The sequence below is a fragment of the Scyliorhinus torazame genome, chromosome 21 (genome assembly GCF_047496885.1).
Source record: "Scyliorhinus torazame isolate Kashiwa2021f chromosome 21, sScyTor2.1, whole genome shotgun sequence".
Lineage (NCBI taxonomy): Eukaryota > Metazoa > Chordata > Chondrichthyes > Carcharhiniformes > Scyliorhinidae > Scyliorhinus > Scyliorhinus torazame.
Genome location: NC_092727.1, coordinates 76,972,036 through 76,997,637, shown reverse-complemented (window position 1 = coordinate 76,997,637; position 25,602 = coordinate 76,972,036). Strand labels below are relative to the sequence as shown.

The window sequence follows — 25,602 nt, the reverse complement described above, 5'->3', positions numbered from 1 at the left end:
GACCTTTTTTTTTAGAAACGCATTTTATTCAAACTTGCATCAAAGTAGGTTACAGCAAATAAACACCCCGGGAAACATTCTTCCCAACAATCAACTCTACAGTTTGTACAGATTTTTCTCCTCCTTCAGCCCCCCCCCCCCCCCATCACCCACCCCCCTGTGACGAACAGCTCCTCAAACACGGTCACAAACATCCCCCACCTTTTCTCAAACTCCCCTGCTGAGCCCCTTAACTCATTTTATTTTCTCTAACCGCAGGAAGTCATACAGGTCACCCAACCATGCTGTTGCCCCTGGTGACGATGCCGACCACCACTCCAGAAACATTTGTCGCCATGCAATCAGAGAGGTGAAGGCCAAGACATCGGCCTTCCTCCTCTCCACGAGCTCCGGCTTCTCTGAGACTCCAAATATCTCCGGGTCCACTCCCTCCTCCATTATCCTGGCTAAGACCACGAACACTCCAGCCCAAAATCTTCCAATTTTTCACAACCCCAAAACATGTGCGCATGATTCGCTGGCCCCCGCCCACACCTCTCGCACTCATCTGCTACCCCCTGAAAGAACCCACTCATTCTCGCCCGAGTCATATGCACCCTGTGCACCACCTTAAACTGTATCAGGCTCATCCTTGCACAAGAGGAGGTCCCGTTTACCCTTCGCAGTGCCTCACTCCATACTCCCCAATTAATCTCCATTCACCACCATCTCGCCTCCTTGCTCCCCCAGCCACTTGTATATATCCCCAATTCGTCCCTCCTCTTCCACATCCGGAAGCAGCAGTCGCTCCAGCAGGGTGTATCCCGGCAATCTAGGGAACCCCTTCCAGACCTTTCGTGCAAAGTCCCTAACCTGTAGATACCTGAACTCACTACCCCTCGGCAGCTCTACCAGACTGGCGAACCCTTCCTCCAAATATAAATCCCTCACCTTGACCAATCCCACTTCCCTCCACCTCCTGTATACACTATCCATCCCCCCTGGCTCAAACTCATGATTCTCGCACAGCGGCATTAGCACCGACATCCCTTCCACCCTAAAACACCTCCTCAGCTGATTCCATATCTTCACCGTGGACTGCACCACTGGGCTCCCTGAATACCTACTCGGAGCCATTGGCAATGCTGCCGTTACCACAGCCCTCAAACTAGACCCCTTACAAGATTCCTCCTCCATCCTAACCTACTCTACCCCTTCTCCTTCACACCACCGCCACACCTTGTCCGCTTTCGCCGCCCATTAATAATGAAGCAAGTTTGGCAATGCCAACTCCCCCTGCTGCCTCTGCCTCTGAAGCAGGGTCCTCCCACCCTCGGCACCTTCCCCACCCATACAAAGTCAGAGATGATTGTGTCTACTTTCCGAAAAAGGCCTTTGGTGTAAAGATCGGGAGAGCCTGACAGATAAACAAGAACCTCGGCAGAATATTCATTTTCACCACTTGGACCCTCCCCGCCAACGTTAAGTGCAGTGTATCCCACCTCTTAAGATCCTCCCTGGCCTCCTCCTCCAGCTTCGTTAAGTTCCACAAATGGAGCCCCGTCCATTCCCTCGCTACCTGAATCCCCAAGTACCTAAACCTATCCCTTGCTACTGTAAATGGCATCTCCCCCCTAAATTAGCCCGCTGTGCCAGCTCATTCACCGGGAATATCTCGCTTTTCCTTACATTCAGCTTGTATCCCGAGAACCCGAGAACCTCCCCAACAGGCCCATAACCCTTCCCATACTCTCCAACGGATTCAGAACATACAGCAAGAGGTCATCGGCATAGAGCGACACCCGATGCTCCCTGTGTCCCCTCATTACACTCTGCCGACCCCCTGAGAGCCATCGCCAATGTCTCTATGGCCAGCGCAAACAGCAGCAGCGATAGCGGGCACCCCGTCTCGTAGTTTCTTGAGTCTTATGTCCTTGAAAGTCATCAGAATCTCGTGCCTGAGTTGTGCCGCTACTTTTGCCTTGGTGCACTCCAGTGAAAAATACTTTATATCAAGGAGAAAGGAGCAGTTTAACTGCAGCTTAATTGCATGATCTTTATTGTCAGTTTACTTAATGTAGCAATCTAAACTCAGCAGTATTGTAAATTATAGTCTTGTTTGGTAAACTTAGATATTTTGGGCGTTCTGTTTACTTGATGTGAATTGCGATCGGGGTGTTATGATAACCTCACAACAAATCCCGAGAGTCAGAGAAGTTACACTGCAAATGCTGGGTGACAGGATTAAATTCAGTGATTATTTTAACTGCATTCTGGATATGTGAATTGAGCAGTACTGTGAGGTTAATAGAAGAATCGTGGAAATGTATAATAAAAGTTGAAACTCTAATCTGTGATCACTTGGATAGGAAATAAGCCTGGAATTTTTGCAGTATCCAGTGCTTTGCATGCATACTGGCCGCCAGTAGTTGAACAATCTCTTTGGTGCAGTGTGGAGATGTCAAATGAGATTGTTATAACCAAAGTAAAGTGAGCACAATATTGGGATAGTAATCCTTGCTCCTTTGTTCCTTTCCTTTCTCCTTTGGTAATGTGAATGGTATGAAATTTTAGTGTTTTCAAAGCAGTCAATGACTAATGTGTTCTGATCCTGGTGTGGAGAAAATGTTGGAGACCATGCATTGTTGAATGAAGCTTTACTTATTGACCAACTGGTTGAAAGATACCAGCTTGGTCTCAAATTTATTTCCTTTGGCTTACTGCCTGAAGTGTTATGCAATTGAATACAGATAGGTCGTTTATTATTGCAGAGTTCTGTAGTTTGTTGGAATGCACTGAACTGCAACTGCTACTGGAACAAATGTACTTGTTCTTACTTCAAGATAATTTTAATGCTTATTGCTTTAGAGCTCCTCAGCCTCTTGGCGAATTCCTCATCAAAGTATTTATTCTTCACATAAAAGTAAGATGGTTGAGTGCAACAGGCAGTTTGACTCTGTGAGGCATCATAGTCTCTGATTTTACTTTTGCCCAATGCTTACTTATGACCACTGCTGGAAAGTGCACAGATAGATTACAAGTGTAAAGCTTGGACGTTCCTTTTTTTTCTCTCTCGGTGATGGGTGAGTCTTATTGGACCTCACTTATATACCTGTTAGGTGCCAGCTCTGGTTATCTTTAATAAAAGGACTGAGAATAGAATTATGATTGAAGCATGAAGCACAGAAATCACAGAGGGGGACGCAAATAAGTAAAAACGCAAGAGCAGAAATATTAAAGTAAGAGTGTCATGTAAACTAACTGCAGCCTATGTCAACTGCCTAGTTTAATGTTGTCTCTGATTTAATAAGTATAAATCATGATGTACATGTCAGCCATTTTAGAATGGCAACATGAAATGCCCTTATTTAGAATCCTCACAGATTAACAGAATTAATGTGGGCTATATTTGGTGTGTGATGTGATGTGTGTGAGAGAAATTAAATATTATTGGAAATACTATATTCAGTGGTGGTTTGCTTTTTGAGCTGTATGTTTTTAAAGAAACAAAATACTTATGAGATAGCAGAAAAATAAGCAAAGGAAAATAACTGAGACTCTACATGTTTCCTTGCCAAATACTAAGAGCTGATTTCCTATGGAAATGCTAAACATTACCCTTATTGTTTCTAGGCAGAATACAAACATTTTAAACGGATGTGAGTTTTGTAATAGTTTTGAATTACAGTTGACCCATAGTGAATCTCTTGTGTGCATATTGTACAGTACTTTCATTTTTGCTTTAACCTCTAGTCTGCTAACCTCGTATGTTGTGTATAGTACTGTCTGATTTACAATGTTTCCTGGAGGCAGTATATAGGTTAATTAAATATAAGTGACGTCTGTTAGAGTTTTTACCAAGGACAGCTGTGGTAAATGGGAAGAAATCTTCATTAGTTAGTGTATGATGGTTTTGTATATAGTGTATTTATTGAAAAACAAGACACTTTGTTTTTCTGTTGTAGATAGTTAGTACAGCTGCTTTTATGCAGCACCACAAATAAAGTAATTCAATCCGTCTCCGTCACAGTGGGCCGTTTAGTTAACTGCTTCCATCTGTTGCCTGCTGTTCCCCTCACTTACGACCCTCTTCCTCTCTTGTCCCAGCCCCACTGAGGAAGGCGAAGTTTGTGGAAAGCCCTCGAGTCCCAGAGTCGGAGCTCAGCTCCCCAACCAGAACCACAGCCAAGAAGCCAGACTTGGATTCTTTCTGCCCTGGTAAGCATGTGCAGGGTTCAATACTCCAGCAGCTAGCAAATTTGATAGTTGTATTGTTGAGTAGGCTGGTGCATATGGCATTCAAAAGTCATTCTCAGCAGTGTCTTGAGAGAGCTAAAAGTTGTGATGTGTTAAAGCTGCTGAAATCTGTTCAGTGGAGGAAATGGTAATGTTCAGGCTACTTTTAGTGTATAATAGCGAAGAGTGAATGCGAAGGAACTGAAAGCATGTTGTAAGCACAGAACACCATTTCTTTTAAAGAAGGATGCATCAAATGATTGCATATCTCTCTTAAATACTTCTATCCAAAATATTCTGTTTGAAGGCTGTTGAGTTGTAATATAGAATAGCCATAGTTTGAGCTGTGTGCATGCTTATTGTGATCATGGTCTGGTCTGCTGCATACATTAAATGGTCTGGGAAAAGAAAATGCTTGTTGTGAACATAAACTGCATTTAGAATCAGTATCTTTCATTTTGTGATATCGGCATTTTCTATACTTGCAATAGGAATGAAAACTTTGAACAGTTTTGTGAAGCAGAAGTGCTATCTCTCAGACTTTCAACTACAAACATATTCCTGTGCTTCACTTTTTTATTGCCGTACATAGCTCATTTCATGCTGCAATTCAGCAAATGTTGCTCCCAGATTTTATTGCTATGTTGATTCATGCCAACTAATAAATGGTCCCTTTCAAAACTACCTTGTGGAATATCCTGTTCCGAAATTCTGCAGGCTACCTATGGGATCTAGAACAAAATCTTTGTGCTTCTGTACTGTTAGGTCTAATTATAAATCCTGCATGACAACTTCCACAATGTTTAACAAGCTGCAGTTGCTTCAAAGAAATTCTATACTTTGTGATTGTGAAGGGGTTATTTCTAACCCTCCCACTTCATGCAGACTTTCATATAAAAATGTTCTTGCTTTGCTCCTCCTGCTCTTAAAGTCTCCTTGAGATGTGCATGATCCCTTGACTGGCATCTAAAAGTACCACACTGCGAAAAGTAATGCGGTGCTCAAGGTGTGTCACTCTGTTACTTTCCTCCCTACTCCCCAGTCCTTCTTCAGAAAATGTCTCTGGTCTTGTTTAGGTATCACAATGAGATTTTACTCAGATTTGACCTGTACCTGTACCTCAAACCTGTATCTTACTGTCGCGAAGACACATTGGGACAGCCAAGTACATTCGTTTGGCTTCATGCAGAGAGATTTCAAAAACGCTGAAATGAAAGAAAGCATGTACAGCTTCTGATTTTATCAAAATGAACTCTCCCACAATCTTCCCATTGATGCAAAACTACATTGTTAACTTTATGTAATACATGTAAGTCAGTGCGCAATAGGTGGACTCTCATTTGAACAGGCGCCGGAATGTGGCGATTAGGGGCTTTTCACTGAAGCCTACTTGTGACAATAAGCGATTTTCATTTCATTTGTTGCTATTAGTCACATGTGCTCAAATGCGATTCATAAAATTGTCTGAATTATGACATATTGCATCATCTTCATCAACATAGTATCTTTCAGCCTTATATTTTTAGATGATTTAATAATCTAGTATTTTGAGACAAGGAAATGGCCATTTAGACCAGTGAACTAAAGCTTTCCATTTTCTCACCATATAGGCCCTCCGTTATCCCCTACGAGTTACATTGTGTTGAAAAGTTAACACACACACATTACTGCTGCTCGGTACAATAATTTAAAATGGGGAAAAAAATTGTTTTCACGATGGATTGCACAGTTAATAGAACAAATAAAAAACAAACCCACTGCCAGCCTGTACTCGTGAGCTTTTTTAAAAAGGTTGTGCACAGGAAATTTGAATTTTGAAATGATTCAAGTCAAAAATAGCAAAATTAAACTTTCTGAACACTAATTACATACCATTGGGGATGGCGAGTTATACATGTTCTTTCAGGTATAATAAATAAATCCCTAACTGTTTGAGTTGTGCTGACCTTTCACAAGAGAAAAGAATGGCAGTGTGGTATCATCAGTGGGTTTGTGTTTTTTTTGTTCTATTTACTATGCAATCTATCTTGAAGGTAATCATTACCAGATGGTGTGATAACTCCTGGGCAAACTGATAAAATTGCTTATTTGCCCAGGAGTAGCATTGATTTTTGCCAGAGGGTTTTTAGGGCCCGGAAGGAATTTAGCTTATAAAACAACAAAATACAGCAAAATGTTGTATTTGTTTGCTAAAATAATGCTTAATTGTACTTCTATTTTTTTTATTTTGAAGCTATAGCTGAGTTGAATTGGTGTTGAGAATTGCTGATGAGCATAATGGTGTTTCAAAGTTGAAACCTCTTTCCTTATGATTTATTTAATGCTTTTTAGTCATGTCCTTGCACACCAGTTACAAGTTAAAAGAAATTTCCTTGAAAATGGTGGTTGCTGTTGGCACATTTTTAAAGAAAACATTTGTTCTTAACAAAAGTAGGAGGCTTTCTTTACAAAGTAAACAAAAACTCCAGTTCAGTTTTGTCTGGTCTGAGGAACCGATGTTCAGAAGACACTGCTTTTTAATAGGCCTGACTGAATTGGCTTAACACCACATAGTAACAACAAAATGTGTAAAACAGATGATGTACTCATTGGTACAACTTCCCAAGGTCAACATAAATGGTGGAAGTATCTAACTTCCCTCTTCTTTGAGGTTTTAGGTTGTGTTTCCGTACCAGGTGACTGAAGTTCTGCAAAGACTGTCTGTCTAGCAGCAATGGGAACATTGTAGGGAGCATGCAAGATTAATTACAGACGTTTCAGAGCATTTCTTGCTACATTTAGTTTAAATGAGAAGAGAATTCAAGGTACGCAGTCAGATTTAGTGACCCAGATTTTGCTGGGGGGGGGGGGGGGGGGGGTAATTTCAATTATACATGTTTGAACATGTTTTTAAAAACTTGCCCAAAAAGTTACTGGTAGGTTGAGCTGATCGGTTGGAGGATATTATGGTATTATGGTATTTGGGAATTTAGTAAACAATGAGACAAATAGTTTATCTCCTTTACTATTGAAATTAAAGATTTTAAGAATGAAGAGGAATGACTGAGGAGGAGGATAAACTGGAGCACAGGTAGAAAGATAAAGAGCGGGGATGACTGGATTAAGAGAGAGGGGAAAAAGAAAAAGCAACGGAAAAAAAGCTAATTCAAATTTGACATTTACAAAATAGTCTACAACAATTCGCAAACTGAAGGAATGAGATTCCACAGTTTAATTTATTTGCTTTCTGGGCTTATTTTATTGGCAGTCATTAATAATTATCATGCTCAACGAGTGCTTGCACTGTCAGTTTTCTATGGCAAGTTTGATGAACAATCAATGTGCAACCTTATTAATGTCACAGGAAAGTCATTGGTGAGATGCCGTGCATGGAAAGATTTTGGTGGAGCAGCCCAAAAGAATTAGCAACGTGCGGCAATGCGCAATTTATCCATGGAATCCCTACAGTGCAGAGGGAAGCCATTCAGCCCATCCTGTCTGCAGTGACCCCCCCGAAGAGCATTCCACCCACGTTCACACCATCCACCCAGCCCTATCCCCACAACCAAACCAACACATCCCTGGACACTAAGGAGAAATTTAGCATGGCCAATCCACCTAACCCATACATTTTTGGAGAGTGGGAGGAAATCGGAGCACCTGGAGGAAACCCACGCAGGCACGGGGAGAACGTATAAACACAACACGGACAGTGACCCAAAGCTGGAATTGAACCCGGGTGTCTGGTGCTGTGAGGCAGCAGTGCTAACCACTGTACTATCATGCAGCCCTTAAGGCAGTTCATGGGCTACCACTTCCTTGCCACGAATTGATGTCCAGTTTGCATGATGATAGTAGTATGCATCATCCATAATAACCTATCAGCAAGTTCAGAGTTGTAAAGAATGTTTTGAAGTGAAGATGACCATTCTGGTATAAATTCACCCAGTAGCACTGACCATAAATCATTAGATTACATACATGGATCTCTTGAAACTAGATCAGCTTCTCTATTCATGTCCTTCCCCCTTTTAAAATCAGGCAGATAGATTACAATAAATGGTATCAGCTGTTAAACCAGTTATTTTAGGGTGACTATTGTGTTGCATTGCATTGTATTGCCAAATTGTATATATTCACTTATCTCACCTTAGTTTACATATATCTCGAGAGAAAATACCTTTCATAACCATTGCCTGTTCCAAAGTGCTTTACAGCCAAAGATGTGCTGTTGTAATGTGGAAAATTCAGCAATCAGTTTGCACGTAGAAAACTCCCACAAACAGGAACGTGATTATCTGGTTTTGTGATGTTGTTTGAGGGATAAGTATTGGCCGGACCACTGGGGGTAATTACACTTCAAAATAATGATAATTTGGATTTTTCTGAATGGGCCGTTTAACATCTCATCCACAAGGCGGCACCCCCAACAATGCAGCACTTATTTAGTACTGCGCTGGAGTGTCAGCCTAGATTGTGTGCTCAAGCTGTGGAGTGAGACATCAACCCACAACTTGCTGATTCAGAGATAACCATGCTACCAGCTGAGCCACAGTTGGCACACTTTGCTTTGTGAAGATATTTGTTTGTTTTAATTATGTAGCATCATGAGAGAGGTGACATTTTGATGGCTATTCTTTTGAAAATATATCTTGATCGATATGCTGATCTGACTGATGGAGTAAAAACTGCAGCTTATAAAAGTAACTTTTTATTTTGTGGATTTTTGTGTTGCATTTTGGATCACGTATTTTTTTTAATTCCCTATTCTCTCAAGCCATAATATCACCTGCGACCAAGAGAGGTTATTCTGCTTCCTGGTATGTTGGTAATCCAGTTAAGCATTTAATAAAAGGGGGTTCCAAGTAGATCAAAGAGGGAAGGCCAGATGAATTCTAACTCAAACTGGTGCGAAGGGTCTCCTAACAGTTCCTGTTGTAATGTTGCTAGCTGCCATTGTGTCTGTTTACTGTAATGTGGTGGCACACGTCGATGAGACCCCAATTGGATCTTAATACAAATCTGAATGGGGCAGCCTCCACAACTTTCTTGTCTGGTTAAAGCTGATGGGCTGTCATTGGAAAGGTTGAAGAGTGCCTCCAAGATTAGTCAAACTCTTTGCTTAGTTACATCAAGAGGTGTAGGAGGGCCCCATAAAGAAAATATAGTCTCCTCTTAGCTAGACTCCCTCTCCTTGCCCTGTTGCAAGACCCTCGCAAAACCTTCCCTCCACGAGTTACCTGCTGGTCAATGAGTTTTCCCCTGCTTTCCTAATTTCCAAACTTCCATTTCCATCCATCGGCCAGCTGCTGTTTGCTTCCACATTAAGTGGAAGGGCAGCACGGTAGCATTGTGGATAGCACAATTGCTTCACAGCTCCAGGGTCCCAGGTTCGATTCCGGCTTGGGTCACTGCCTGTGCGGAGTCTGCACATCCTCCCCGTGTGTGCGTGGGTTTCGTCCGGGTGCTCCGGTTTCCTCCCACGCTCCAAAGATGTGCAGGTTAGGTGGATTGGCCATGATAAATTGCCCTTAGTGTTGGGTGGGGTTACTGGGTTATGGGGATAGGGTGGAGGTGTTGACCTTGGATTGGGTGCTCTTTCCGGGGGGGCTGGTGCAGACTCGATGGGCCTCCTTCTACACTGTAAATTCTATGATTCTGTGAAGTGTGCAAATAACCTACAGTTGCGACCTAGGAGTTAAAGGACTCAGACCTGAAATTTTGCTATCACCCCACTCTCCTCCCCCACTTGAGATGAGTGATTATTGATTATGATGGCACTCCCAGATTCTTTTGAAGTGTAGTTACTGTTGTAATGTGAGGAAAAGTGTACACCAAGGATGGCCCAGATATTGTTAGTAGTAATGATGGTGAAACTGTCGGTGTTTGATGTCATCACTCTGAAACTGACAGCAAGTAAATGTGGCTATCCAGAAGTGGCTGTCAATAATTCTACACTTCCTCATATAGTGCAATGTTCAAATCCTTGCACATTGCAATGAATTAGAAATCACTGACTAATGAGAACTTGCTCTCTTACCCGATCAGTCTTGTTGTAGAGACTCTTGAAAAAGTTGCAACTTGTTGAATGAGGTGTAAGTGGATGTTTAACCACATTAAGCTTACAATTAGCGTTGAAAACCATCTCTGGGCTTGGCAAAAAAATCTACATTTTTGGAATGTCAAGTTTCTCTGTTACAATTCCACATATATAAAGTGGTTTTTTTTAAGATTCTCTGATATTTCAGTTTCTACCTAATCTATATCTACATTCCAGTTACTTATTCCGCTTGCTGTAAAAATTATATTGCAAGGTGAACGATAATCAGTTAATTTTACATTCCAGGTTTCTGTCTGTGAGAATACTAAATGTGTTTGGTTGCTTACTTTGCTGGATGCCTGGAGGATCCCTTGACAGGCTCCAGATTCACTAATGTCCTTTAAAGGGCGGCACATACAGTGGTTAGCACTGTTGCTTCACAGCGGCAGGGACCCGGGTTCAATTCCTGGCTTGGGTCACTGTCTGTGCGGGGTCTGCACGTTCTCACCGTGTCTGCGTGGGTTTCCTCCTGCTGCATCAGTCTCCTCCCACAATTCCCGAAAGACATGCTTGTTAGGTCAGTGTTCTTCAAACTTTTTTTCCGGGGACCCATTTTTGCCAACTGGCCAACCTTCGGGACCCAACCCGGCCAACCTTCGTGGCCCATCATTTTCTCTTACCTTGTTTACTGCTGACAAAAATGGAAGAAATGGTTTTGGGTCCCTTTGGCCCTCGAAAACGCTCCTCCAATGGAACCTGTTGGATTAAGGTGAAGCCTTCTGGAGTCGGAAAGTATGGAGCCTCCATCTGTCCAAAGTTCAGAATTTTTTTCCAGTAAAATTTTATCAAATAAACCCCCCCCCCCCCGAACTTGTAAAAAAAAATGAGTAAAATAAATGAAAAAAATGATTAAAACCCCCCCGAACTTGGGAAAAAAAATCAAATGAACAAAATAAATGAAAAAAATGAATAAAACCCCCTGAACTTGTAAAAAAAATAAAATGAATAAAATAAATGAATAAAAACCACTACAGAACTTGTAAAACAATAAGCTGCAACCGTTTTTAAAAATAGCGGCCGCACTGCGCATGCGTGCCCGATGATCACGCCGATCATCGTGCGCGCATGCGCAATGTGGGCAAATTTATATTTTTTCAAACATGATCGCGGTCGCTTGCAGCCGGCATTATGAAAAGCCGGCTGCTGCGCGGGGATTTGCGTGATCGGGAGAGCCGCAGATAACGGCTCCATAACCCTCCCGACCCACCTGCGCCCCCGACTTTGAAGAACACTGTGTTAGGTGAATTGGACAATCTGAATTCTCCCTCCGTGTACCCGAATAGGTGCAGGAGTGTGGCAACGAGGGAATTTCACAGCAACTTCAATGCAGTGTGAATGTAAGCCTACTTGTGACACTAATAAATATTCTTATTATTATTTAGGATAGTAAATCTGCTGCCCTTACCTGGTTTAATCCACATCTAACTCCAAGCCCACAGAGATGTGCTTTACTCTGAACTGCCCTCTGAAATGGTATAGCAAACTACTCAGTTGTACCAAACTGCTAGAGAAAAGTTAAAAAGGTATAAAACTGGATGGACTACCTGGCATCGACTTGGGCATTAGAAATGACAACAACATACTCAGACCTGTCCACCCTGCAAAGTCCTCCTAACTGACATCTGTGGGGCTTATGCCAAAATTTAGTACTGTCCCAGTGACAAGTCAAGCAAACCTGACATACTCACAGAATCATACCTTACGGACATTGTCCCAGACACACTCTTCTCATCATCCCTGGGTATGTTCTGTTCACAAAAAGCAGGATGAATCCAGCCAGGCCAGTTATCACCTCTGTTACAAACCCCATAGACACCATTAATGTTCAAAGGAAAATCAAACATCCAGTTAATCCCTAAAAGGGTAAAATGGCAGGTGTTTCACATTTTAAGAATTGTACTGTAACGGGGCAAGGCACTGCTGACTCACAATGCCAGGGACCCGGGTTTGACTCTGGCTTTGGGTGACTGTGTGGAGTATGCACATTCTCCCAGGGTCTGCATAGATTTCCTCCGGAAGCTCCAGTTTCCTCCCACAATCCAAACGATGTGCAGGTTAGGTGGATTAGTCATGATCAATGCGTGTGGGGTTACGGGGATTGGACAGGGGAATGGACCGAGGTAGAGTGCTCTTTCAGAGGGTCAGTGCAGACTCGATGGACCAAATGGCCTCCTTCTGCGCTGTAGGGATTCTATGGAAAAATAAAATCACTCTGGACTAAATATTTGTTTGTGGGCAACCTGTACTTTGAACCACAGAGCAAAATATTTCCCTCTCCTTTCAGCACAACCAAAAAAGCGCACTCACAGGTATACTTTGCACTATACTTTAAGAAGACATTCAAATTTTCCAGACTCAGTCCAAAGTGATTCTTAGCTCCTGGGGATTTGCTTTCATTTATTCTTCTTTTGCAGCCTGGTGACTTTCAGTACTCCTAATCTTGGGCACAGTACGAAGTCTTACAACACCAGGTTAAAGTCCAACAGGTTTGTTTTGATGTCACTAGCTTTTGGAGCGCTGCTCCTTCCTCAGGCGAATTCCTAATCTTGGGAATACTTTCACAGTGAGGTTTTAGCCCAACCCATCACGTCCCGTGCTAAGATTCTTCCTCAATCACCCCAGACCACCAAAGCTTTCTGTTTGGCCTGCCAACCTTTAGTAACGTTAAAGTTTCATGGTGAGGATTCTTTGAACTGCTCCCACAGGTGGGGGGTTTACAACACAACCTCACCTGCTAATTGTCGTGCCATAATTGGCCATAGGATTGTGGCAGGTTTTGCTGTTTTTAATTGGCTACCTGCCTGTCAGTCAACAGTCTGACACAATCCCCTCACTGTGTTTGGTAGTACGGGTGAGTGAACGAAACGGTGCTAAATGACCAGTCTCCACTTAGATTATTCTCAATCATTTTATTTGTAGCGGGGATGGATTTCACAGCAACTGGGGAGTGTGCCTCCCCTGAATGATTGTATTTTTGTGCAAAACTTCATTAATTTTATACTGTTTAGGGATCAACAATTTTCCTTCAAGGTTTTTATGCCTCTTTTATCCTCTGGAAATACTCTGCTGTGCGACATCCAAGTGTAGGGGCAGATGTTGACTACTTGTGTAAGCAAAAGCAATGCCAAATATCTCGTTAAATTAGACGAGGAAATAAGCTAAGAAATTAGTTACCTGGTCATAAAAATGTACATTTTCTGTTGATTTAATAGCAAGATAAATTTCAAATACCTCGGGCTGGATTCTCCACCGGCGGAATGCTCCGTTTCGCCTGCAGCCCAAGGGTTTCCTGACGGCGTGGGGCTGCCCCACAATTGACCAGCCGGCGTAACGGAGCATCCCTCCGGCGGGGTGAAACAAATGTGGTGCGGCGGGGTGGAGAATCCAGACCCTTATCTTTCTGAAATTTCTTCACCAGTCCCATGAATGAGAAAAAAAATTGAAATGCGGCCGCTCACAAAAAGCTGCTTTATTATGGGTTAGACAAATCTCCCAGCCCAGTTTTAACTCCAGATTCTGGACTTTCCAATTAAAGTGTGAGCTCCAAACTACATTACTGTGCGGTGAACCATAAAGACCACTTATGGTCTTGAGCTGCTCCCTTTGCTCGACCTGGGCAAACTAACACTGATATTCAGTATATTTTAGGAAAGTCTGTAACCCAATTTTTACAATGGCTTCCTCGGCTCCCTTCACCATGGCAACATGAATCACATAATTGTATTCAGGTACAAATGCTAATTAGCTATTTAGGCCCCAACTCTATCCTATCCTAGAAACAAATGGGCAGTTTAAAAACTACTGTTTATAACCTGATATTTTCCACATTTCTTAGGATACTTGTGGTTGTTATGGGCCAGGGTTTAGAGAACCCCAAAGTGTATCATGGAGTTCACCAGACCTACAACTTTTACTAGATTGTGGTATGGGGAGCACACAGCCCACTCTACAGGTGTGGTACAGCAGAAATTGAAAAGTATTTTTTAAAGCAAAACAATGTTTATTTTATGAACTCAAGTTAACCTTTTTAAAGCATACAGTGAACATCTTAGCAACCATTAATTCAAATACAACCCCCAAAGACTTCAATACTAAGTAAACCTTTAAACTTTCCTTTTTAACATCCATAAGACTTAAAACACCTTTTACCAGAAGCACATCAGGTTAAAGTCACTACTGTTATTAGTTTTAAATCACCAGGATCGATTTACAGTCTTTAGACTACAGAGAGAGATTCATACACCTTCTGGCTGTGACTGTAGCTATACAGCTCTGTAAACGAAACTAAAACACACCCTGCAGCACACACCCTGCAGCAAACACCCTAAAACGAAAGCCCAGCTCCACCCACTCTCTGACATCACTGCAGTAGTAAACACCCATTTCTTAAATGTACCCTCACTACAGATATTTATATAGACACCCATTTATAAACACCCATTTCTTAAAGGTACATTTCTTAAACACCCATTTATAAACGCCCATTTCTTAAAGGTACTCTCACATGACAGGTCTATCCACTGATAGAACACTCTGCTGCCATTGTTTACAAGTGCAAACACCTTCCATCTTAACAATCTCAGCCATGAATCTCTATCAATCATACCACCCAGGCCTCGTCAGTCAGACTTCAGAACAAGTCACATGACCCCCTTCATTTTATCTTAAATTGAAGGCACAATCCCAAAACATACAATTATTAAGTTGATAAGATTGTCAACACCACATCAGCCTCCTCCCAATCATCAACTAAATGATAGCAGGTGTCATCGACAGTCCTATCAAGTGATCAAGTGGCACCAACACAGCAATAACCTGCTCACTTGGGTTCCACCAGGGCTAACTGGGTCCTGACCCCACCGCTGCTTTGGTCCAACCATGAGCAAAAGAGTTGAACCCAAGGGAGGAGGTCAGAGTGGCTACCTTTGACATCAAGGCAACATTTAACTGAGGATGGTATCTGAAAGCTTTGACAAACTGACGTCAGTGGGAATCGGGGGGAAAACACTCCACTAGCTGGAGCCATTCACAAAAGAAGATGTCCGTAGTAGTTAAAGGTCAATTGTCTCAATGCCAGGACATTTTTGCAGGAGTTCCTCAGGGTAGTGTCCTCGGCCCAACCGTCTTCAGCTGATTATCAGTGATCTTCCTTCCATCGTAAGCTTAGAAGTGGGGATGTTTGATAACGATTGGAGGGTTCTGTACTATCCGCGATGACTCAGATACTGAGGCAGTTAATGCCATCATGCAGCAAGACCAGACACAATTCAGGCTGAAACTGATAAATGGAAAATAAGATTTGTGCCACAAGAACCAGGCAATGGCCATCTTCAACAAGAGAGAATGTAACAATCTCCACTTGACATTCAATTACATTGCCATTGCTGAGTTCTCCACTATCCAGGTGGTTAACATTGACCAGAAACTGAACTGGGCCATCCATATAAATAATGTAACTACAGAAGCAGATCACTGACTCCCCACAACCTGCCCCCCATCCACCATAACGATGCACACGTCAGGAGTATGATGGAATGCTCTCCATTTTGCCTGGATGTGTACAGCTCCAAAAACACTCAACAACATCCAAGAAAAAATTGATTGGCACCACATCCAAATATTCACTCCCTCTGCCCCCGATGCACAGTGGCAGAAGTATGTATGATAAACCAGATGCACAGCAGGAATTCACCCAGGCTCCTTCGAGAGCACCTTCCAAACCTAAAACCTCTACCACATAGAAGGATAAAGGCAGCAGATGCGTTGGAGCACCACCACCTGAAAGCTCCCTTCTGGCTACTGTTATGGGCGAGGTGTTTTCAGAACTCCAAAATGTATCATGGAGTTCAACCAACCTCCTCCTTTAATAGATTGTTGCTTTTGAAGCACACAGCTTGTTCCCCAGGTGTGGCATTACAATTATGGACACGTGGTTTTTAACACAAAACAATGTTTATTCCATGAACTCAAATAACCTTTTAAATAAACATTGGATCCCTTAACACCCCTTACTTCAAAGATAACCCCCGAAAATAATACAACACTAAATAATCCCTCAACATGTTCCTTTAAACAACAAAGAACAAAGAAATGTACAGCACAGGAACAGGCCCTTCGGCCCTCCAAGCCCGTGCCGACCATGCTGCCCGACTAAACTACAAGCTTCTACACTTCCTGGGTCCGTATCCCTCGATTCCCATCCTATTCATGTATTTGTCAAGATGCCCCTTAAATGTCACTATCGTCCCTGCTTCCACCACCTCCTCCGGTAGCGAGTTCCAGGCACGCACTACCCTCTGCGTAAAAAAACTTGCCTCGTACATCTACTCTAAACCTTGCCCCTCTCACCTTAAACCTATGCCCCCTAGTAATTGACCCCTCTACCCCGGGGAAAAGCCTCTGACTATCCACTCTGTCTATGCCCCTCATAATTTTGTAGACCTCTATCAGGTCGTCCCTCAACCTCCTTCGATCCAGTGAGAACAAACCGCGTTTATTCAACCGCTCCTCATAGCTAATGCCCTCCATATCAGGCAACATTCTGGTAAATCTCTTCTGCACCCTCTCTAAAGCCTCCACATCCTTCTGGTAGTGTGGCGACCAGAATTGAACACTGTACTCCAAGAGTAAAAGGTTCTTTTTCGGAATGGCAACTGGTGACGAGTGGTCTCCCGCAGGGTTCAGTGTTGGGGCCACAGCTGTTCTCTTTATATATTAACGATCTTGATGACGGGACTGGGGACATTCTGGCTAAGTTTGCCGATGGTACAAAGATAGGTGGAGGGGCAGGTAGTATTGAGGAGGTGGGGAGGCTGCAGAAAGATTTAGACAGTTTAGGAGAGTGGTCCAAGAAATGGCTGATGAAATTCAATGTGGGCAAGTGCGAGGTCTTGCACTTTGGAAAAAAGAATAGAGGCATGGACTATTTTCTAAACGGTGACAAAATTCATAATGCTGAAGTGCAAAGGGACTTGGGAGTCCTAGTCCAGGATTCTCTAAAGGTAAACTTGCAGGTTGAGTCCGTAATTAAGAAAGCAAATGCAATGTTGTCATTCATCTCAAGAGGCTTGGAATGTAAAAGCAGGGATGTACTTCTGAAGCTTTATAAAGCATTAGTTAGGCCCCATTTAGAATACTGTGAGCAATTTTGGGCCCCACACCTCAGGAAGGACATACTGGTACTGGAGCGGGTCCAGCGGAGATTCACACGGATGATCCCAGGAATGGTAGGCCCAACATACGATGAACGTCTGAGGATCCTGGGATTATACTCATTGGAGTTTAGGAGGTTGAGGGGAGATCTAATAGAAACTTACAAGATAATGAATGGTGGATGTAGGGAAGTTGTTTCCATTAGCAGGGGAGACTAGGACCCGGGGGCACAGCCTTAGAATAAAAGGGAGTCACTTTAGAACAGAGATGAGGAGAAATTTCTTCAGCCAGAGGGTGGTGGGTCTGTGGAATTCATTGCCACAGAGGGCGGTGGAGGCCGGGATGTTGAGTGTCTTTAAGACAGAAGTTGATAAATTCTTGATTTCTCGAGGAATTAAGGGCTATGGAGAGAGAGAGCGGGTAAATGGAGTTGAAATCAGCCATGATTGAATGGTGGAGTGGACTCGATGGGCCGAATGGCCTTACTTCCGCTCCTATGTCTTATGGTCTTATGGGATGCCGTCGTCACTTGTAGCACATACAATGGGTAGAGCCTCTGTGTCTTCTTGCTTTGCACTTGAGCGTGGTAGACTGTCATCGTCTTTCTGTTGTTCACTTGAGCATGGCAGACATGCATCGTCTGCTGCTAGTTGCTCAGAGGAGGTTGCTAGACCCTCATGGTTTTGTTCATGCAAGGACTGCGCTTTGGAGTCTTGCGTTCCTTCCATTGTGGAGTCTGTCCACGAGCTCGCTATGGAGGCTTGTGTCACTCACTCTGTGGAGTCTTGCATGGTTCATTGAATGTAATTGTGCATTGGTCTCACTGTGGATACTGTCATCACTTCTTGTTCATGCAAGGACTGCGGTCTGGAGTCTTGCGTTGCTTCTATCGTGGAGTCTGTCCACGAGCTCGCTGTGGAGGCTTGGACCCTTTATGGTCCGTGGACCACTCTCTGTGTGGAGTCTGGGACTCTTCGCGGTGCGTGGACCACTCTCTGTGTGGCAGCAGGCCGCTCTCTGTGGACTTGTACCCCGCTCTGTCTCTTGGCATCAGGCCGCAGCATAATCCTGCACTCAGGTCGGGATGTTATATATGCTGGGCTGAGGATTCCCCAATCCGAAGAACTCGTCATCGGGGTCTTCAATGTACAACACCTCGAGTTGCGGTTCGGATTTGGTACTGGGGTAGCCACCTCCCAAGATGAAATCTTCGTCTGAGTCGTTGTCTTCCAAGACCATATGATCTTCTAGGGCAGTGCTTACTGCATGTTACAGGGTTCTGCGGAGGTTACTTTCAGCTACTGGTCGAATTTCAGGCATTGTGCTGTCGTTCCAGGTGAAAGAATCTTGTTCTGAGGCTTTAAAATTTTATTTTCTTGTTTTTGGATATTTCCCCTTTAAGTGGGCGTGGTCCGGGGGCCTCTGACGTCCACGAAGCTTGTGACGTAGTGCGTAGGAAGCGCATGCGCGGATCGATGTTCCTTTACTTTGCGCATTTCTCTCAACTGCGCATCTGCGGCTCCTTTTCCAAGATGGCTGCAAACCAAAACTGCTGTTTTTTGCAATGGAAAGCCTACCTTCGCCCCGTGGTCAGGATTGGCACCTCTTTTACTGTTTGTTCTTGTACCTGACTCGCAGAATTCTTGGAATTTGTCCAGGACTTCCTGGAAATCGCTCTTGTTTTGCCCCTTTGAGTATTTGAAGGTCTGGAAGATTTCAGGTGCTCTTGGACCTGCGATGGTAAGTAGTAGCTTTATTTTCTCTGCATCCGCCACGCCATCTTAAGTCGGACGCTACCAGATAGATCTCGGATCACTGCCTGAACACACGCCAGTTTTCACTGAAATTGCCTTGGTACCTGAGCTGCTGTGGAACCGGAATCTCAAACATCATCTTGCCTGGGTGCCGTTGCTGGTTGTTACTGTTTGCTGAATTGTAACTATATGGATTTTAAACAGTTCACTCCTTGGTACCATGTTTTGTTATGCTCTTGATGTAGCATAAGCTGCTTCCTTGATGTGCACTCTGACAAAGGAAGGGTCAGACTTGGAGATAGCTTTAACACATTTATCACTGTTAACGATTCTCCTACTTGGATTCGACTCTCCTGTTAATGCTACTATAGCTACTCAGACTAACCAACCAGTCTGCTACAACCCACGTGGTGGGTGTGATGTTCAATCAATCCTGTGTACTCACTAAGTGTCTCCACTGGAAAGAGGAAGATCATGTGTGCTGTGTCCTTTATATGGGTTGGTGTATTTCCCTCCTGTGGTAGTGTCACCTCTGTGTATCGTGACTGCCCATTGGTCGTGTCCTATCTCACTGACCTATTGGTTGAATGTCTGTGTCATGTCTCTGATGCTCCCTCTAGTGTCTTATCTAGTCTACATGTATTTACATTAAACCCTTGTGTATTTACAGTGCATATCACCACACATTGTATTAAAAAGTCAAATGATTAGAAATGTACAGTAGAATCTGTTGAATGTTAGGGAGTGCTTACATTCAGCATGTTCAATGTGGCATTGAGAGAATGTTTCTCGCTAAGGTGCAATGATCATCTTAGGCATTGTGTGTTAAAATGTTCCTTTATATGTTAATTTTAAAACTGCAATCCACATGTGCAATGGTAAAACTTAAAACAAAACACTACGGTCACGGTTTAAATAAAGCATCAAGGATGATGACATTCCGAGCTTAGTTGAGCAAAAATATGTTTCTTTATTTAGCTTGGAAAAGTTGCAAAAATTATGTCTAATTGTCAAACCAACCAGCTCATAGGGTGCTTTTGTAAATAACTTTAAACCAAAATGGCGAGCTTTTCAAATACATACTTGGTGAAGACAGTATATAACAGCCCGACTGACTGGAAGGTCACAAGTTCAATACCTGCTCTGTGCTGCATTAAATCAACTCAGCTCAGGTCACAGCTGGGGTGCTACAATTGGCTCCCTTGGGTTAGGGAGGGTAAAATCTGCCGTTGCTCCAATTCTTAATTGGCAAGGAGCTGGTGTAGAATGTTGTGAATGTGGGTAGCGGACAAGATTTGATTTGGCTGTGATTTCTCCTTCCTCATGGTCTTCGTTTGCTTATAAAAAGAAACGGCACTGGAATGAGAGTGTGGTGGTTGACTGGCCGCTGTAAGATACAGATCAAAACAAGCTTGCTCACATTAGCTCTAATTTCTAATTGTCTTGGTGTAGGAATTAGAACTATCAAATAAAGTGGTGTCCAGCAATTTTGTTTCTGTGTGTTTTGTTTGTGCGTGTGTAACGATAGTTAGGAAAGTAAATTGTGATGAGAACATAAGGAGGTTACAAAAGGAAATGGAGTATAATTGTCATAGAATTGTCATAGAATTTACAGTGCAGAAGGAGGCCATTCGGCCCATCGAGGACAATGTGGACAAATGTGAAATTGCCCATTTTGGTGGAACTGGTATAGAATAATATAAGGTGAAATTAAAAGGTCTTAGAACCAAAGTTTCAATACAGATGTTCCCTATGATTTGTTCATTGTGTTGACTGACATTGTTTACCACAGTAATGCAAAAGATTTTGCTTGTAACCCAAGGACACCATCAAACAAAAATTGCCCTAATTTAGGCAAACGGCCCCAAACGTCTCTCTCTGGATTGCAGACACCATTACACAGTAACATCAAAACAGCGATCGGAATTCTCTAGTCGTTGCAATTCACTTCTCCCGCCGGCAGTGCACCTACAACCACGAGGTTCCCAGCGACATCGGGTGGTTACAATGGGAAATCCCATTGGCAAGCGGCGGGAAGATAGAATCCCGCCGCTAGTGAACAGCACACCGCCGAGAAACATGCGGCTGGGGAACCGGATAATCGAGTCCAATATTTGACTTTCTGCACAGACGGTAGAAAATGTACTTTTATGTTCTTCATCATTTAGGCCTCCTTACCTCGTAGAAGTGAAATTTAGCTTAAATGATTCTAGCCAAACAACATACTGAGACTTCGGCAGTGTCATATGTCTGTTGCCTCAGGCACCAGTACCTACTCTTGTTTGCTTTTCGCCACCTAAACTAGTGTTGTCCATTTCCAGAGTTAACCTCTTGTTATCAAATTGAGACGAGTCTTAAGCCTATTCACAAAACCAGGCTGGATTAAATAGTCACTGCTGCCTTCACAAATGTATTAAATTGGCCAGTTAATGTTTCACTCTTCAGGTTTGATGACAAAATCTGGGTTGCTTTCTTGTGATGAGCGTCAAGAATAGACATTCCCTTATTTCATCCATTTACCTCTTTTTGATAGGACAGTCCTGTAAATAAAACAAGAAAACAGTCAGGAGAAAAAAACAGCAGTGTCACCCACCCCCGTTTTTAAAAAAGTGACTTCAGGGCGTGCCATGATGCAGGAATAGGTAAAGTATTGAAAAAGGGCTGAGGTACAAAATTAAAATGTTAAAAAGAAGAAAATCATCTTTGGAATTCTCCACCCTAGAGGGTTGGAAATGTGAATTTATTTAAGGCTGTGTTAGGCAGGTTTTTTGCGTCTCAAAATCAAGGCACAGAAAGGTGAGAAAGTAGAGATGAAGGCCAAGATCAGTCATGATATTGAATGAGGTAGCAGACTCGATGGGCTGCTTTGTCTATTTCTGTTCCTATTGCTTAGTTCATAAAGATTTGCAATTATAAATTTCCTTTTCCAACAACACGACATTCCAAAGTACTTTGCAGCCAATGAAGTACTACTGAAGTGAAGTCAGTGTTGTAATGGAGGAAATGTGGGAGCAAATTTGTACCCCGCAAGCTCCCACAAACAATAATGTGATGTTACTTGCATACACAGACTGCAGCACTGGCCTGTCAGCCTTGATTATTGTGGGCAAGTTCTGTCTCAGTCGAGCATACTGAGCATTCAACCAAGTGAGGAATGGCTATCATTGATTTTGACCCCACCGCTGATGTTACAGAAAACCCTCAAATGGGCACTTATCATCCAAAATGCCAGCCAAAGAGAAAACCAATTAGCTGCCTCGAAAATTAGGGCAGTTTATTAATCCCAACTTGTGACAAAGCTTTAAATGCTATACAAAGTACAATCACTAGCTCCTCATCACTTGGCACAAAGGATGCATGAAATGCCCTGGTCAAAATGCAACACTACCACCTGCTGCATTTGCCCTTCTTATTCTCCAAATGCTGCTGTTCTCTAAGGTACAATTTAAAGTGTGTCTATACGACAAGCAAAATCAAGAAATGGAAAACAAAGAATCACTGATTTATGTGTAACTGACTAGTTAGCTGATCAATATCCAGCACCAGTTGTTGCTCTTGCTGTGCCAATTCATTATTATTGATGATCGTCCTGCTAGGTGTGGAACAGAGCTTTAAATCTCATATCCTATCCATCAACAAGACTTACCATCACTCTAACATTACCTGTCTCCTTTTCTACTCCCGCTGCCACTGAATCCATTCTTTGGTTACCTCATGACCCAACTACTCATGCATTCAGCTGGTTGATCTTCCCAGTTTCCCCTTTTAAATTCCACACGCCCAATATTTTTCCCCCACTGGCTCTCTTGAAGCTTAGTTGCAGGGGAACATAAAATTGAGTGTGGAGCATGTGGAGAAAGTGATCTGTGTTATAAAATAAATCCTCTATTTTTGGCAGAAAAGTCAACTTTTGTCTCCTTTGGTAAAAGTTTGTGTATTTGAAAGGACTTAACTGCAGCTTTATTGATGAAGTTGTACCATTTTTCAACTTCTATATAAAAGCAATTCGCTTTCTATTTCAGAAGGCATAACCAGCAGACCTTTCTTGGTTTAACAATGAGTTGAATATTTAAAACTTTGAGGTCAACATAGTTGTCATCACTGGTAGTTAGCAAATGTATTTATTCTAATTAATAATACTTGAGAGAGAAATAGTGACATAGGTCAAGGAATGTATGAAAAGCAAAAGCTTACCCATACTGTTTTTGCAGAATAATGAACAGAGTTGGGGAACATTCTCCCAAAACACCAATAAAAATTCCAGTATATCGTTTAATAAAAATAGAACATGACTTTAAGCATTCACCTGTATCAGTGGCTGTACTTTACGCGGAAGTTGAAGTCTAATAACCCTATTATTAATTAGTATATTCTTTGATTCATTGTTAGAAATGCTGTGGGAGATTTACTATTATATATTGATAAAAATGCATCAGCACTTGGCTCCAAATAGATGATATACAGGTTGGGTAAATAAAAATTTAAAATTGGCAACTATATCCATGCATGTGGACCCACTCCACAATTATTCCAACTATTGCATGCATTACTGGTTTACATGTCTTCGTTGAACTAGAAAGGCCGTTCAGGTTTTCAAATTTTATTCCTTTGGTATTTTAGCATCCAAGTGTATTTTGAACTTCACTGTCTGGAAGATTAATGATGTGGAGATGTCGGCGTTGGACTGAGGTGGGCACAGCACAGTAAGACATCTTACAGCACCCATTAAAGTTCAATAGGTTTGTTTCGAATCACTAGCTTTTGGAGCGCAGCTCCTTCCTCACACATCTCTTCACCACCTGAGGAAGGAGCTGTGCTCCAAAAGCTAGTGATTCGAAACAAACCTGTTGGACTTTAACCTGGTGTTGTAAGACTTCTTCCTGAAAGATTAATGCAAGCACATGACTCTGTGTGAATTTTTTTTTTCTATGATATGAATTTATATTTCACCATTTTCCATTTTTAACCATTCTTGCCTATCTAATTTGAAACTCCTATACAGGTTTTCTGGTGTCTCATCGTTTCAATAGTTTAAGTACTTTTGTGCTGCTCAGTCTTGATATTCTTGCCCTGAAATTCTGGAGATTTTATCTTCAGCTGCCTTCATGGCTCATTCCTTTAAATTTTGAACCATTTTGATACTGCACCTTGCTCCTTCTCCAATGCTTGTCCATCCATTCGGTGACAAAGTGACTGGAACTCTGTACACAGTCTCCCAAGCATGGTTTTATCTGTGAATTGTATTTTTTAACAATAGTCCGGCATACTTATATTCTACAGTCCTAGCTACATCTCCCACCATAATGTGAGTTTTGCTTTTGAACTTGCCTCTCACATTTAGCCCACAAGGACCTCCCAGTGCCTTTATTAGCCTCCCTGTGCTAATTCTCTTCTATACCTTTTATATTCAAGTTGTATATTGTTTCTTCAATTAATTCATGTTCACATTTCTGCAATCAATCTGAATACCTTAAACCAAAGATAAGATTGTTTACATTTTGGAAAACTTTTCATAATTAAAACAAATCGGAAGGAATTGTGTTATTCAAGTCCTGAAGCATGAAAATAACTTTGAAAAACCGGTTACCTGAGCTCCGCAATAGTATTCAGCACCATATTTAGAATCATAGAGGTTTATAGTAGAAATTATTCTACTGTAGCAATTCCTCTGTAGAAATTATTTTTTCTTTTTTTAGACAAATATTTTTCTACATTTTGCCCACTCATGTGTTACCTGGAACCCAAGTACTGGAACCGCTCTTGCCACCTTAAATGGCAGCGCCCCCTGGTTTGCCCCCGCACCACAGCATTCACTAGAAGCACCTCACTTTTCCCTGCATTCAATTTATAACCCGAAAAAGCCCCCAAACCTCTCCAGTAGATCCAGGGCGGGGGGGGGCAACTTTGTCACAAACTGCTTACAAAATTCCGCTGGAAAGCCATCTGGCCCCGGTGCCTTCCCCGACTGCATCATGCCAATGCACTCCATTACCTCCTTTAGCCCTAATGGCTCCTCCAACGCCTGTCTCTTTCCCTCCTCCAGCGGCAGGAAGTCCAGTCCATCCAAAAACTGACCCATATCAGCCGCCCTCACCCAGCTCAGTCTTATACAGCCCCTCATAAAAGGCTTTGAACACCTCATTTATCCTCTCCAGATCCGACACCACGTCCCGTCCGTGTGTCTCTCTCTTCTCTCCCTCCCCCCCCCCCCCCCCCCCCCCCCCCCCCCCAACCGCCCCGAAGAATTTTGTTTGACGCTGTCTGTTGCCACAGCTGTTGGGCCAGCATGCCACTCGCCTTCTCCCCATTCTCGTACTGCGCTAACCGCCGTAGCTGACCCACCACCCTACCCATCATCAGCTGGTCAAACTGTCCCTGCAACCTCCTCCTTTCCGCGAACAA

General features: G+C 42.8%; 1 protein-coding gene across 18 annotated transcripts in view; it reads left to right on the top strand.

Moving 5' to 3' along the window:
* Positions 1-25,602, top strand: part of tanc2a (tetratricopeptide repeat, ankyrin repeat and coiled-coil containing 2a) — a 1,428,811-nt gene that overhangs the window by 798,858 nt on the left and 604,351 nt on the right. For 16 of the 18 annotated variants that reach the window (XR_011937462.1, XM_072486954.1, XM_072486960.1 and 13 more), the window contains one exon: positions 4,087-4,197. The exons of the other annotated variants lie outside the window; for them this stretch is intronic. Coding sequence is in view for 15 of the 16 variants with exons in the window: in XM_072486954.1 (XP_072343055.1) it covers positions 4,087-4,197 (111 nt within the window). In the remaining variant the exon portion in view is untranslated. The remainder of the gene's footprint in view (positions 1-4,086; positions 4,198-25,602) is intronic. 18 annotated transcript variants of the gene reach the window in all.